Raw genomic sequence first — 13,114 nt, forward strand, 5'->3', positions numbered from 1 at the left:
CCACCTTAAAAAATTGTACAGTTTTGAGCTCGATAACCTGCAGGTGAAAAATCTGTAGATCAGTCATCGCTCCTCTGTGGTGTTAAGATGCTGAATACAAGGGGAATAAAAGTGGATTATAATCGATACCAAAACGGATCTTTATCCATGGAATCAGTAGCATAAAATCAGGAATTTCAGGCTTCATTATCATGGTTAATTTAAGAAAATAAATAAAAATAGGTGTGACCATATTTGACGATTATGAGCTAATTCAAGCAAGTAGAAAACTGAATAATAATTATCCATAACTGTGGATGAACTGACCGTTAGATGAACTGCAGTCTTTGTCCTTTGAGTGTGGCAGGTGGCTTCTTGATGGCTCACACCGTTCCCCTCTCTCACCTCCTGCAGGGGGCAGTGTCCAGCTCTCTCACCTGTCTGCAGACGGCGGAGGGAGTGGCAGCTCTGCTGATGGAGAGAGGCGGTGTGCAGGAAGGAGATCACGTCGCTCTGGTGTACTCGCCAGGTGAGAGACAATGCAGATGTTAAATGTACTTTTCAGGTGACAGCACCTGGACACTGCAAGCATCGTTCACACCTGTGTGTCTCCTTCTGCAGGTATAGACCTGATCGCAGCCCTTTACGGCTGCCTGTACGCCGGCTGAGTTCCCATCACAGTGCGACCGCCTCACCCTCAGAACATCTCCACCACCCTGCCCACTGTTAAGATGATTGTCGAGGTCAGACTCTTAATTTGTCTGTTAAACCGATGCGGTTTCTCCTTCAGTCAGACCTCCAGGGCTTAAGCTCTCGCTCCCAGCTAATTCCAGACTCGTACGGCTCTGGCTGACTTCTGATTTCCTCTGGGGGAAAAAAGGGAGCTTAATTTCTTCTTCTGTCTTTCTCTTTCTAATTGTGCAGGTGAGTCACTCGGCGTGTGTGATGATGACCACCGCCGTCATCTGTAAGCTGCTGCGCTCCAAAGAGGCCATGGCCACGGTGGACATCAGGAACTGGCCCCCAGTCCTGGACACCGGTACAGCGTTTCATTCATATCCGCACAGGGAAATCACGCTCGCATTAGGTACTTTAATTTAACATAAATGCAGGTCGTGCACAGCCGCCTCACAATGCAGTCTGAGTAGTTCTGGTTGCAGATATAAACCTAAAGAATGCACATTAAATGAAATCCTCTGCTGTGATGAAACCTGCCTTTACAGCTCCATCACTCTGTGATTTATCAGAAAATAAAAACTTGCTGTAGCTGCAAGTCTGTGGAGCTCCCCACCACTGCTTTAGAGACTCGAAGCACCAGAAAGTGGGAATAATTTCTCCTATAATAAGGATTTTTAGGTCCCTGATAACAAAAATGAGCAGATTTTATCCAGTTTGGTAACTTTTACATAACTAGAGAGGAAAATATAGCCACATTATTATAATTACTATGGTTATTTTTGGAAAAGAGGTTGATAAGTTTTGATAAATTTGGAGGTTTGCAGCAGAGACAGAATCACATTTTCTGCTTATTTTAATGATATTTTAATGACTTTAGAAACCAGAAGCCTGATTGTTTGTTTTTTACATTGAGACAATGTTTACACAGAAGGACTATATATGGTCTTTTTTACTTTCAGGGATTTAGGATCTCTGAAGAAAAACTATCAATTTTTATTACTTAGAGATTTTTCAACATCTAACAAGGACAGTCGAGGACAAAGTTAAACGGTCCTGATTTTTGCGTAACTTTAAGAATTTGAATGTGAAGAGAAGAAAAGATCCATGAACGTAATGATTGAAAGGGTTCAAATATCTTTGAATTTATGTGCTTCAATATATTTTTCGGACTGAGGAAAACAGAGAAAAGGTTAAGTATTCTGAAGAGCGTAAGATTATGAAAAAACTAGAGATATGAAATATCCAGATTTTAGAGGCCCAAAGAGGTGAAGAGCAAAGCAGCAAACAGAGAAAGCTTTGTAAAGTAAACAGTTTTAGCTTCATCCTTTTTTAATCCTTTAATCTTGACCTGCTGTCATCAACCTGCGCTCTGTGCAGGCTGTCTGTGTGCAGAAACAACATCACATCAGAGGGTCTGCTGTTGTTGGCTCGGGCTGTGAAATCCAGCTCGACTCTGACTCACATCTACATCTGGGGAAACCACCTGGAGGAGCCCGTATGCCAGGTACACCCCTCAGATGTCTGTTTCATCTTCTCCTCTAACATCCCATCACCCCTCTAACAGATCCATGCCATAAAAGTGCACATGAGTATTATACACAACAACATCAGCATCAGCACCCTGCAGACACACAGGTTAGATGTGACTATAACGGCTTCATCAGATTTGGACTCTCAGAGAATAAAAACCGTTCAGAAGTCGCCTGAGAATGATCAAGATTTTAGGATTTCTACACAGTTGAACAAATTCCTTGATATTCATCAGTGTGTTTAATTGTTCACAGCATTTAGAGACTGTTCATATTTAATTCTGTATAGTTTATGTTGCTTTTAAATTAATCCCTAAAACTTTTTCTGATTTTCAATTTTTTTTTGACATCAGGGTTTTAACTGTAAGTAAAAAGCAAATGAGATTTTATTTTAAATTTGATTGGGTTTTGTTGTTTTGTTGTTTTTTTTTTTTTGTTTGTGAATTTATAAGTTCTCTGGGACGACACAATTTTTAAAATTGTATTATAATATAAAACAAAGAAAAGGGGACATCAAAAAGTTTTTTTATTGGTCAAAATGAAAGAAAACTTAATTTCATCTCTGAGTTTCCTGTAACAGCAAGAATGATGCTCAAAGACGACCTCGTACTTCCAAATTGATTTTATTCCACCTGTAATCTGAGGTTAGTACAGATCATCTCCAAACAGACTCCTGGTTTCTGGAGTTTTGTTACGACAGTCTGAAGCACCTCCGCCCTTCCTGGGACCTCCAGGGTTTACTGGGGCAGTTGGCAGCGGAAATGAAACAGGTCAGGAAGAGTTGCTCCCCAAGTGAATCAGTTTAAGTATTTATTGGTATTATTTATGAGTGTGATGGCTGCACTTACAGCCACACAGTGGTAATACCCATCATGTTAGTGTAGTGGCTTATAAGTAACATTGCATTCACACTTGTCTTTCTTTAAATATAGGAATTAATTTACAGGACAATAAATAACTGGTTTTGGTTTAGAATTAATTCACATATCCATAACACTGCATTCTAAAATAAGTGCGCACATTTTAGTTTACACTGTTATGTATGATTAATCTTTTGTTTTCTGAGTTACCTTAGTTGCAGCTGTTCCAGTCTCTTGATTAAGGAGCCAAGAGGTGGAAAAGGGGCGGAGCGAGCTTTAAAGGAAAACTGCAAATTGGTTCATGCCATAACTCGGGACCATGGGGGGGGAATTGGAGTTCATTATGTTTGGTTTAGTTAGGTTTTGTGTGTTTTACCCCTTCTCCTGTTTTTGTGGGCTGATCAGCCACTATTTAAGTTTCCCTTTCTCGTTAAGTTAGGTCAGTTTGTTTGAGTTATCAGTAGTGTTGTCAACTTTGAGTAGAGTTCTGTTATTTTGACCTCTTTTAAGGGCCCAAGACTTTGATTCTTTTTGCATAATTTAACCACTTATGTTTTTTGGGTTAAATAAAAAATAATTTTTTTGGACTTTAACCTGTGCCTAAGTTTCCTTCACTGCTCGGTCCATCACAATGAGAAAGGGAAGAGTGGAGCATGAATGATAACTGAGCACCATAGGGCAGTTGTCCGTTTTGATCCTGCTCCTTTTCACCCATGGGTGCAGTTTCATATTAAGGGAAGGAGGTTCTGTATGTAGGAAAAGAAACACTGTTGAACCATGTGTGAAATAAATAAAGAAATGAAATGAAATGGTGATCTATTGTATATATATATTGTATATCTTATATCTTATTCATCTGTTCCTCTATCTCTCCTGCTACTTTGAGCATGTACATGACAAAAGAATTTCCCTCGGGATAAATAAAGTTATTCCTATTCTTATCTATGTTCCTACCTTCACTTATGGTTACAAGCTCTGGGTACTGACCAAAACAATGACATCACATATAAAACAATGAAAATGAATTTCCCCTGAAGGGTAACTGGGTGAATTCGAGTTACTGCTCTGCCACACTGAGAGGAACCAGTTCTGTGGTTCAAGCATCTGACAAAGCTTCTGCTGGGAGGAGTGTTTTGGGCATGTCCTGCCAGTAGGAGTCCCAGAGCAGACTCAGGACGCGCTGGAGGGATTACATCTATTGGGTAGCATGAGAACGCCTTCGTGTTCCCCCGGGTGAGCTGGCAGATTGGGCCCAGACTGATGACCCGTGACCGATAACAGATGAAAAACTTCAACAGCCTTCCATATCACAGTTTCTGGACACTTGTGCCGGCACTACAGCATGGATCATCCACAGCAGAAAGCCATCACAAATTTATTTTTAAGTGACTTCATTATTAGTTTTAACCTGCCCCTGTCCATTTTGGAAATGCAGCCCAGTATGTCGCAGAACAACCACTTCAGCTGGTGGTGAGAGATGGGCTGTGAGAAACTAAAGTGACATCTCCTTCTCTTTCAAAGTTATCTAAGCTCAGCTCTCTACTGCACACAAGCACAACATTCAAAGATGTATTTGAAGCTGAATTTGGTGAACAGAAAGCGATCCCTGCCGCTATAATCACAAGACGGAATTCAACACTGAGACGAGTACAGGCTGTTCTTCAATGTGAACATCTAAAACTCTCTGCTCTTCTTGAGATGGCTGCGCACAAGGAGTTAATATTCACAGCATGAACCTGTTGAAGGAGATGGTGGACAAGCAAGAGATTTTTTTTTAATTTACTTTTTCCTTTATACAAAATAGAAACAATAGAAAAAAAAGAACAAAAGCAACTGCCACAACAACAACAGAGAGAAAACAAACAACAAAAAACAAACAAACACAAAAAGCAGTCTGAGACATGTAAACGAGAAAGCAATACAGTATATATAATTCAATCTACCAGTCATTTACACATTTGTCCTGACAAACTCAACCCGCCATTGGAGGGGGGCTGCCCCTCTCACTATGGTTTTCTTCAGACCATCAGGTAAGTAATCCAATAGCGGGCGCCATATATCCAAAAAAATATCTTCATTGGCAGTTAATTTTGCACTCAAGTCTTTCCATTGATAAAACTCTAAAGATTTCTTTATACCACTGAGTTATTGTTGGTGGTTTTTCATTAATCCAATTAAAAAGAATACATTTTCTTGCCAAAAACAATAATTTACATAATAGTATATGTTTGTTTTTATCTGGAAATTTGTTCTGAATTGGCAACCCCAATAAATACTGAGCTGGGTCTTTTTGTATTCTCCATTTAAATGAGAAGCAAGAGATTTGACACAAGGTGAGAAAATAGTCAGTGTAACTGCTCCTGAAGGTTTTTCATGTTCGAAGTAGAATAAAGGGCCATGTTCCAACTGATGTTTAGCCAGTATTTTAATCCTCTCTTCACCAGCAAACACCGTGAAAAACTATGGTGAAATGATCAATGAAAAACACAGATATTACATCAGCAGAACAAAAATTACAACTCAAATAAAACATCCACACAAAGTAAATGCACCAACATACCGTGTGCGCCTTTCTACTGAGCATTCATGAGCAATTGTAGTCCATATCTTCCATATTTCCACCTTTTACACAAGCCAGCGTTCTCTTTCTGGCTCGAGCCTTCAGTCTCTGGTGACATGTGCGCTTAATTGAGCATCACCCCAAAGCATGCGCACCACAAAGCGCCACACTCAGGTCCAACAGTAGGTGGCGATAACACAACACGAATCCAGATTAAACACCAAATTTTGAACATTGCAATCACATAATAATTACATTTCAATGCGACAGCTACACTGCCACCAAAATTACAAAGGATTTCTATTTACATGAGTTAAACAAAATTAAATCCTGTAATTTTTAATAAATTGACAATCAAACATCAACTTATGTTACAAAAAATCACTTCTTAAATAAACTTATAGATCACATATTATGCTTGTGTTCTTAACCCTTGTACTACTTCACTGTAGTTTAGACCCTTTAACTAGTACCACTAGTTTCTGAACTGGTCTCTCAAGAAAAGAGACTTGTTTCAAACGTTCACCTTTCTTTCCCAGATCCTTTTGCCCTATTTGGATCTTAACCTTCCGCACTAAACCATCATCATCTTCATTGGCTTCAACCACCCTTGCCAATTTCCACTCATTTCTTGGAATATTGTCCTCCTTTAAAATCACTACATCTCCAACCTGTACATTTTGTTTTGGAGTATGCCATCGTTGTCTTAAACTAATGCTGGTTAGGTATTCCTTGCGCCACCTGCTCCAGAACAACTCTGTTAAATATTGCACCCTCCGCCACCTCTTCCTGGCGTACAAATCTTCTCTTACAAATCTACCAGGAGGTGGAAGTGGCACAGACTCTTTCATTGTGAGCAAATGATTCGGCGTCAAAGGCTCAGCACTGTTGGGGTCGTTGATCGTATCAGTAGTGAGTGGACAATGGTTCAAAATTGACATGGCCTCGTAGAAGAAAGTTCTCAATGAGGTGTCATCTAACCTTCCTGTAGCTTGGGCTAGGACAGAACTCATGACATTCCTAACAGTCCGGATCTGTCGTTCCCAAACGCCTCCTCTGTGACTAGCTTCAGGAACATTCATTTGAAAGTCACACTGGTTTTTAGCTAGATAATTAGAAATCATCTCCTTGTCTAATTCCAATAGACCCTTCTTGAACTCGTTCTTAGCTCCAACAAAATTTGTCCCTTGGTCAGAACGAATCTGTCTGACTGTGCCTCTGATTGCTATGAAGCATCTTGATTCTCCAAGTCACCGAGCCATGCTTTCCATTTGGTCTCTAGTGCCGGGGGAATAGGTTCATCCCATCCCACTCCGCGTTTGCACATTTCCTGGAGTACTTGTTTTCCTGTCAAAATGTAGGGTGAGAGAAATCGTAACGGGTCATACACACTAGCAACTGTTGCTAGAATTCCTCGGCGTGTGGCTGGCCTTTCTTTAAGGGCTACACTGGATGAGAACACGTCAGCCTCTATGTTCCACTTTACTCCCAGCACACTTTGCATTTGAATTACAGAGTAGTTCAGGTTTACATCTTTGGTATTGCTGGCTCGTTCTGTTTCTGGGATAATGCTCATGACCTCCTTATTATTGCATGCAAATTTGTGCAAGCGCAGTTTCCCTTTTGCACAGACCTCTTGTGCTTCACAGACCAGCTGCTTGGCTTCCCTGACTGAATCAATGCTGATTAGCCCGTCATCCACATAAAAGTTTTTGTGAATGAATCTGGCTGCTAGTGGGTAGTCCTTCTCTTGTTCCCTGGCGAGATACTTCATGCCATAGTTAGCACATCCCGGTGATGATGCCGCTCCAAAAATGTGCACTCGCATGCGGTACTCCTTAGGCTCAGTATCTGTATTCTCGTCCTTCCACCACAGAAACCTTAAGAAATCTCGATCCTCTGGGTTGACATGGAAGCGATGAAACATTTTCTCCACATCACACATAATTGCTATTTGATGCTCTCGAAATCTACACAAAACCCCTGCCAGAGCATTAATTAAGTCTGGGCCTGTGAGTAGGTGGTCATTTAAAGAGATGCCTTCATGTTTAGCAGAGCAGTCGAAAACAACTTGAATTTTCTCTGGCTTCCTGGGATGATACACGCCATGGTGCGGAATGTTGATGTGCCATCTGCTTCCTCTGCATCACCATCTTTAAAGACACTATTCATGAACTTTATGTAGTCTTCCTTGTACTTTGGGTTCTTATCCATTTTTCCCTTTAAACGTTTCAAGCAAAACATTGCAAGCTGCTTGTTATTTGGAAGCTGTGGGCGTTCTTTAAAAGGCAGTGGCATTTCTAAATGGCCTTCCTCATTGTAGTGAATGTTCTCATTCAGCATCTCTAGAAACTGAATGTCCTCTTGAGATACACTCCCTTCTTTATGGTTTGTGTCCAGAAAGTCATTTTCAAGTGCTTTAATCACAGAAGCAGGTGTGACAGATGGCAGCTCCTTTACTGTGACACAATGACAGGTCCCTGCTGCTTCCATCGAACTTTTCCATGGCTTAATGGCTCCCACGATACTCCACCCTAAGTCTGTTTTTATTGCATAGGGATCATAATCATTTCCTGGTATGACTTCCCTTGGTTTTAGAGCTCTTGCACAGTCGTAACCAATTAGAAGAGCTATAGGACAGTCCAAGAGATCTGGCATTTCATTTGCAATGCTGAGTAGATGGGGCCACTTTTTTGCTGTCTCTCGAGTTGGAATACTGTGTTTCTCCAATGGAATGTACTCTTGAGTGTAAGTTGGTGGCAAGTCGATGTACTTTTCTGAGTTGTACCCTCTTACCCTCAGTCCATCCACTCTTTGACTAGGTACAATCGAACACCTGTCAGTCATTGTTGTCAGCTTTAGCTTCACTGGCTCCCTGCTTGGCTGTATCTTTTCACAAATATCTTGGTCAATAAATGTGTTGCTGCTTTGGGTGTCTAGCAGAGCATAAACCAATGTCTCTTGATTCTTCGCTGATGAAGAAAGCCACAGTGGAACGATCATTGAAGTGCAATCATTGTTGCCCACTCTCACACTGCACGATACGGTGGCTGCATTCTCCTCTTCTGATGGTGTTTCAGGTTCGTCTCCCAGTGGAGGATCTTCATGGAGAGGAGAAGGGTGGCTTCCTCTGCAGACATTACATGTTGCTCTCTGTTGACAGTTTTTGGAAATGTGACCGACTCGCAGACAAGCAAAGCACATATTGTTGTCCCTAATGAACTGTTTCTTTTCTTCAAGCGGCATTGCTGTAAACTTTGCACATTTATAGATAAAATGATTTTGCTTGCAGCAGATACACTCAAGTTGCCGTTTGTTCTGAGTTGAGGAAAGGTTGGGTTTTGATTTTCTGTTGCTCCGAACTGTAGTTGTGTTCTTCACATCTTTAGACACATTTGCTGACGTAACCAGGACACTGGCCTTCAGACGTTTTTGTTCTTTCTCAGGTTTTTCAAATGTGTTTTTTAAGGCAAACAGAGAAGAAACTGGATTACATGCTACACGCACCTCTTCAGCCACAAAGTCTGCAAATTCTGCAAACCCTGGATATGCCTTTTCTTCATCCAGTAATTTTGTGACATAACGATTCCAGCGGGTTGTGGCCCAATCAGGAAGTTTCAGCAATATTTTTTGATTTTCTTCACAATCATCTAAAACCTTGAGGCCTTGGACGTGGGGCATAGCATTCTTACAAGAAATGAGGAAATCACTAAACTCTCTTAATTTAAGTGACTCCTTTGGTCCAATCTTTGGCCAACTGCTTAGTTTTCCCCTAAAGGGTCTTTGAACTACAAATGGGTGTCCATAGCGTTTGTTCAGAGCATCCCAAGCTTGTTTGTAAGCTTCCTCATCACTTCGATAGAATGTCCCTTCTAAAACACAGAGAGCTTCTCCACCAATGTACTTCTTCAAGTAGAACAACTTTAGTTTCTCACAGCCCATCTCTCACCACCAGCTGAAGTGGTTGTTCTGCGACATACTGGGCTGCATTTCCAAAATGGACAGGGGCAGGTTAAAACTAATAATGAAGTCACTTAAAAATAAATTTGTGATGGCTTTCTGCTGTGGATGATCCATGCTGTAGTGCCGGCACAAGTGTCCAGAAACTGTGATATGGAAGGCTGTTGAAGTTTTTCATCTGTTATCGGTCACGGGTCATCAGTCTGGGCCCAATCTGCCAGCTCACCCGGGGGAACACGAAGGCGTTCTCATGCTACCCAATAGATGTAATCCCTCCAGCGCGTCCTGAGTCTGCTCTGGGACTCCTACTGGCAGGACATGCCCAAAACACTCCTCCCAGCAGAAGCTTTGTCAGATGCTTGAACCACAGAACTGGTTCCTCTCAGTGTGGCAGAGCAGTAACTCGAATTCACCCAGTTACCCTTCAGGGGAAATTCATTTTCATTGTTTTATATGTGATGTCATTGTTTTGGTCAGTACCCAGAGCTTGTAACCATAAGTGAAGGTAGGAACATAGATAAGAATAGGAATAACTTTATTTATCCCGAGGGAAATTCTTTTGTCATGTACATGCTCAAAGTAGCAGGAGAGATAGAGGAACAGATGAATAAGATATAAGATATACAATATATATATACAATAGATCACCATTTCATTTCATTTCTTTATTTATTTCACACATGGTTCAACAGTGTTTCTTTTCCTACATACAGAACCTCCTTCCCTTAATATGAAACTGCACCCATGGGTGAAAAGGAGCAGGATCAAAACGGACAACTGCCCTATGGTGCTCAGTTATCATTCATGCTCCACTCTTCCCTTTCTCATTGTGATGGACCGAGCAGTGAAGGAAACTTAGGCACAGGTTAAAGTCCAAAAAAATTATTTTTTATTTAACCCAAAAAACATAAGTGGTTAAATTATGCAAAAAGAATCAAAGTCTTGGGCCCTTAAAAGAGGTCAAAATAACAGAACTCTACTCAAAGTTGACAACACTACTGATAACTCAAACAAACTGACCTAACTTAACGAGACAAAGGGGAAACTTAAATAGTGGCTGATCAGCCCACAAAAACAGGAGAAGGGGGTAAAACACACAAAACCTAACTAAACCAAACATAATGAACTCCAATTCCCCCCCCATGGTCCCGAGTTATGGCATGAACCAATTTGCAGTTTTCCTTTAAAGCTCGCTCCGCCCCTTTTCCACCTCTTGGCTCCTTAATCAAGAGACTGGAACAGCTGCAACTAAGGTAACTCAGAAAACAAAAGATTAATCATACATAACAGTGTAAACTAAAATGTGCGCACTTATTTTAGAATGCAGTGTTATGGATATGTGAATTAATTCTAAACCAAAACCAGTTATTTATTGTCCTGTAAATTAATTCCTATATTTAAAGAAAGACAAGTGTGAATGCAATGTTACTTATAAGCCACTACACTAACATGATGGGTATTACCACTGTGTGGCTGTAAGTGCAGCCATCACACTCATAAATAATACCAATAAATACTTAAACTGATTCACTTGGGGGAGCAACTCTTCCCTGACCTGTTTCACATTCCGCTGCCAACTGCCCCAGTAAACCCTGGAGGTCCCAGGAAGGGCGGAGGTGCTTCAGACTGTCGTAACAAAACTCCAGAAACCAGGAGTCTGTTTGGAGATGATCTGTACTAACCTCAGATTACAGGTGGAATAAAATCAATTTGGAAGTACGAGGTCGTCTTTGAGCATCATTCTTGCTGTTACAGGGAAACTCAGAGATGAAATTAAGTTTTCTTTCATTTTGACCAATAAAAAAAACTTTTTTTGATGTCCCCCTTTTCTTTGTTTTATATTATAATACAATTTTAAAAATTGTGTCGTCCCAGAGAACTTATAAATTCACAAACAAAAGAAAAAAAACAACAAAACAACAAAACCCAATCAAATTTAAAAATAAAATCTCATTTGCTTTTTACTTACAGTTAAAAACCCTGATGTCAAAAAAAATTGAAAATCAGAAAAAAGTTTTAGGGATTAATTTAAAAGCAACATAAACTATACAGAATTAAATATGAACAGTCTCTAAATGCTGTGAACAATTAAACACACTGATGAATATCAAGGAATTTGTTCAACTGTGTAGAAATCCTAAAATCTTGATCATTCTCAGGCGACTTCTGAACGGTTTTTATTCTCTGAGAGTCCAAATCTGATGAAGCCGTTATAGTCACATCTAACCTGTGTGTCTGCAGGGTGCTGATGCTGATGTTGTTGTGTATAATACTCATGTGCACTTTTATGGCATGGATCTGTTAGAGGGGTGATGGGATGTTAGAGGAGAAGATGAAACAGACATCTGAGGGGTGTACCTGGCATACGGGCTCCTCCAGGTGGTTTCCCCAGATGTAGATGTGAGTCAGAGTCGAGCTGGATTTCACAGCCCGAGCCAACAACAGCAGACCCTCTGATGTGATGTTGTTTCTGCACACAGACAGCCTGCACAGAGCGCAGGTTGATGACAGCAGGTCAAGATTAAAGGATTAAAAAAGGATGAAGCTAAAACTGTTTACTTTACAAAGCTTTCTCTGTTTGCTGCTTTGCTCTTCACCTCTTTGGGCCTCTAAAATCTGGATATTTCATATCTCTAGTTTTTTCATAATCTTACGCTCTTCAGAATACTTAACCTTTTCTCTGTTTTCCTCAGTCCGAAAAATATATTGAAGCACATAAATTCAAAGATATTTGAACCCTTTCAATCATTACGTTCATGGATCTTTTCTTCTCTTCACATTCAAATTCTTAAAGTTACGCAAAAATCAGGACCGTTTAACTTTGTCCTCGACTGTCCTTGTTAGATGTTGAAAAATCTCTAAGTAATAAAATTGATAGTTTTTCTTCAGAGATCCTAAATCCCTGAAAGTAAAAAAGACCATATATAGTCCTTCTGTGTAAACATTGTCTCAATGTAAAAAACAAACAATCAGGCTTCTGGTTTCTAAAGTCATTAAAATATCATTAAAATAAGCAGAAAATGTGATTCTGTCTCTGCTGCAAACCTCCAAATTTATCAAAACTTATCAACCTCTTTTCCAAAAATAACCATAGTAATTATAATAATGTGGCTATATTTTCCTCTCTAGTTATGTAAAAGTTACCAAACTGGATAAAATCTGCTCATTTTTGTTATCAGGGACCTAAAAATCCTTATTATAGGAGAAATTATTCCCACTTTCTGGTGCTTCGAGTCTCTAAAGCAGTGGTGGGGAGCTCCACAGACTTGCAGCTACAGCAAGTTTTTATTTTCTGATAAATCACAGAGTGATGGAGCTGTAAAGGCAGGTTTCATCACAGCAGAGGATTTCATTTAATGTGCATTCTTTAGGTTTATATCTGCAACCAGAACTACTCAGACTGCATTGTGAGGCGGCTGTGCACGACCTGCATTTATGTTAAATTAAAGTACCTAATGCGAGCGTGATTTCCCTGTGCGGATATGAATGAAACGCTGTACCGGTGTCCAGGACTGGGGCCAGTTCCTGATGTCCACCGTGGCCATGGC

General features: G+C 40.3%; 1 protein-coding gene and 1 long non-coding RNA gene across 4 annotated transcripts; one reads left to right on the top strand and one right to left on the bottom strand.

Moving 5' to 3' along the window:
• Positions 1-406: 406 nt before the first annotated feature.
• Positions 407-2,504, top strand: LOC116309304. 2 transcript variants are annotated; one of them, XR_005608547.1, is made up of 4 exons: positions 407-508; positions 601-722; positions 904-1,066; positions 2,035-2,504. It is a non-coding gene; the product is annotated as an uncharacterized LOC116309304 (long non-coding RNA). The 2 variants fall into 2 exon arrangements; XR_005608546.1 differs by having other exon boundaries at positions 904-1,018.
• A 973-nt stretch (positions 2,505-3,477) lies between these two features.
• Positions 3,478-13,082, bottom strand: LOC120433602. Of its 2 annotated transcripts, none has more exons than XM_039600102.1 (2): positions 13,067-13,082; positions 3,478-12,051 (listed from the first exon to the last, which is right to left on the bottom strand). In XM_039600102.1, exon 2 carries the CDS (start codon positions 9,546-9,548, stop codon positions 7,635-7,637), a length of 1,914 nt encoding a protein of 637 aa, XP_039456036.1. In that variant the 5' UTR covers positions 9,549-12,051; positions 13,067-13,082; the 3' UTR covers positions 3,478-7,634. The 2 variants fall into 2 exon arrangements, with proteins under 2 accessions (XP_039456036.1, XP_039456035.1); XM_039600101.1 differs by having other exon boundaries at positions 13,019-13,082.
• Positions 13,083-13,114: the final 32 nt, after the last annotated feature.

Source organism: Oreochromis aureus, linkage group 16 (genome assembly GCF_013358895.1).
Source record: "Oreochromis aureus strain Israel breed Guangdong linkage group 16, ZZ_aureus, whole genome shotgun sequence".
In the NCBI taxonomy this organism is placed as follows: Eukaryota; Metazoa; Chordata; class Actinopteri; order Cichliformes; family Cichlidae; genus Oreochromis; species Oreochromis aureus.

What these genes read in the sequence shown, in the direction of transcription:
- LOC120433602 (XM_039600102.1), bottom strand. Translation starts at nt 9,548, where the DNA reads ATGGGCTGTGAGAAACTAAAGTTGTTCTACTTGAAGAAGTACATTGGT.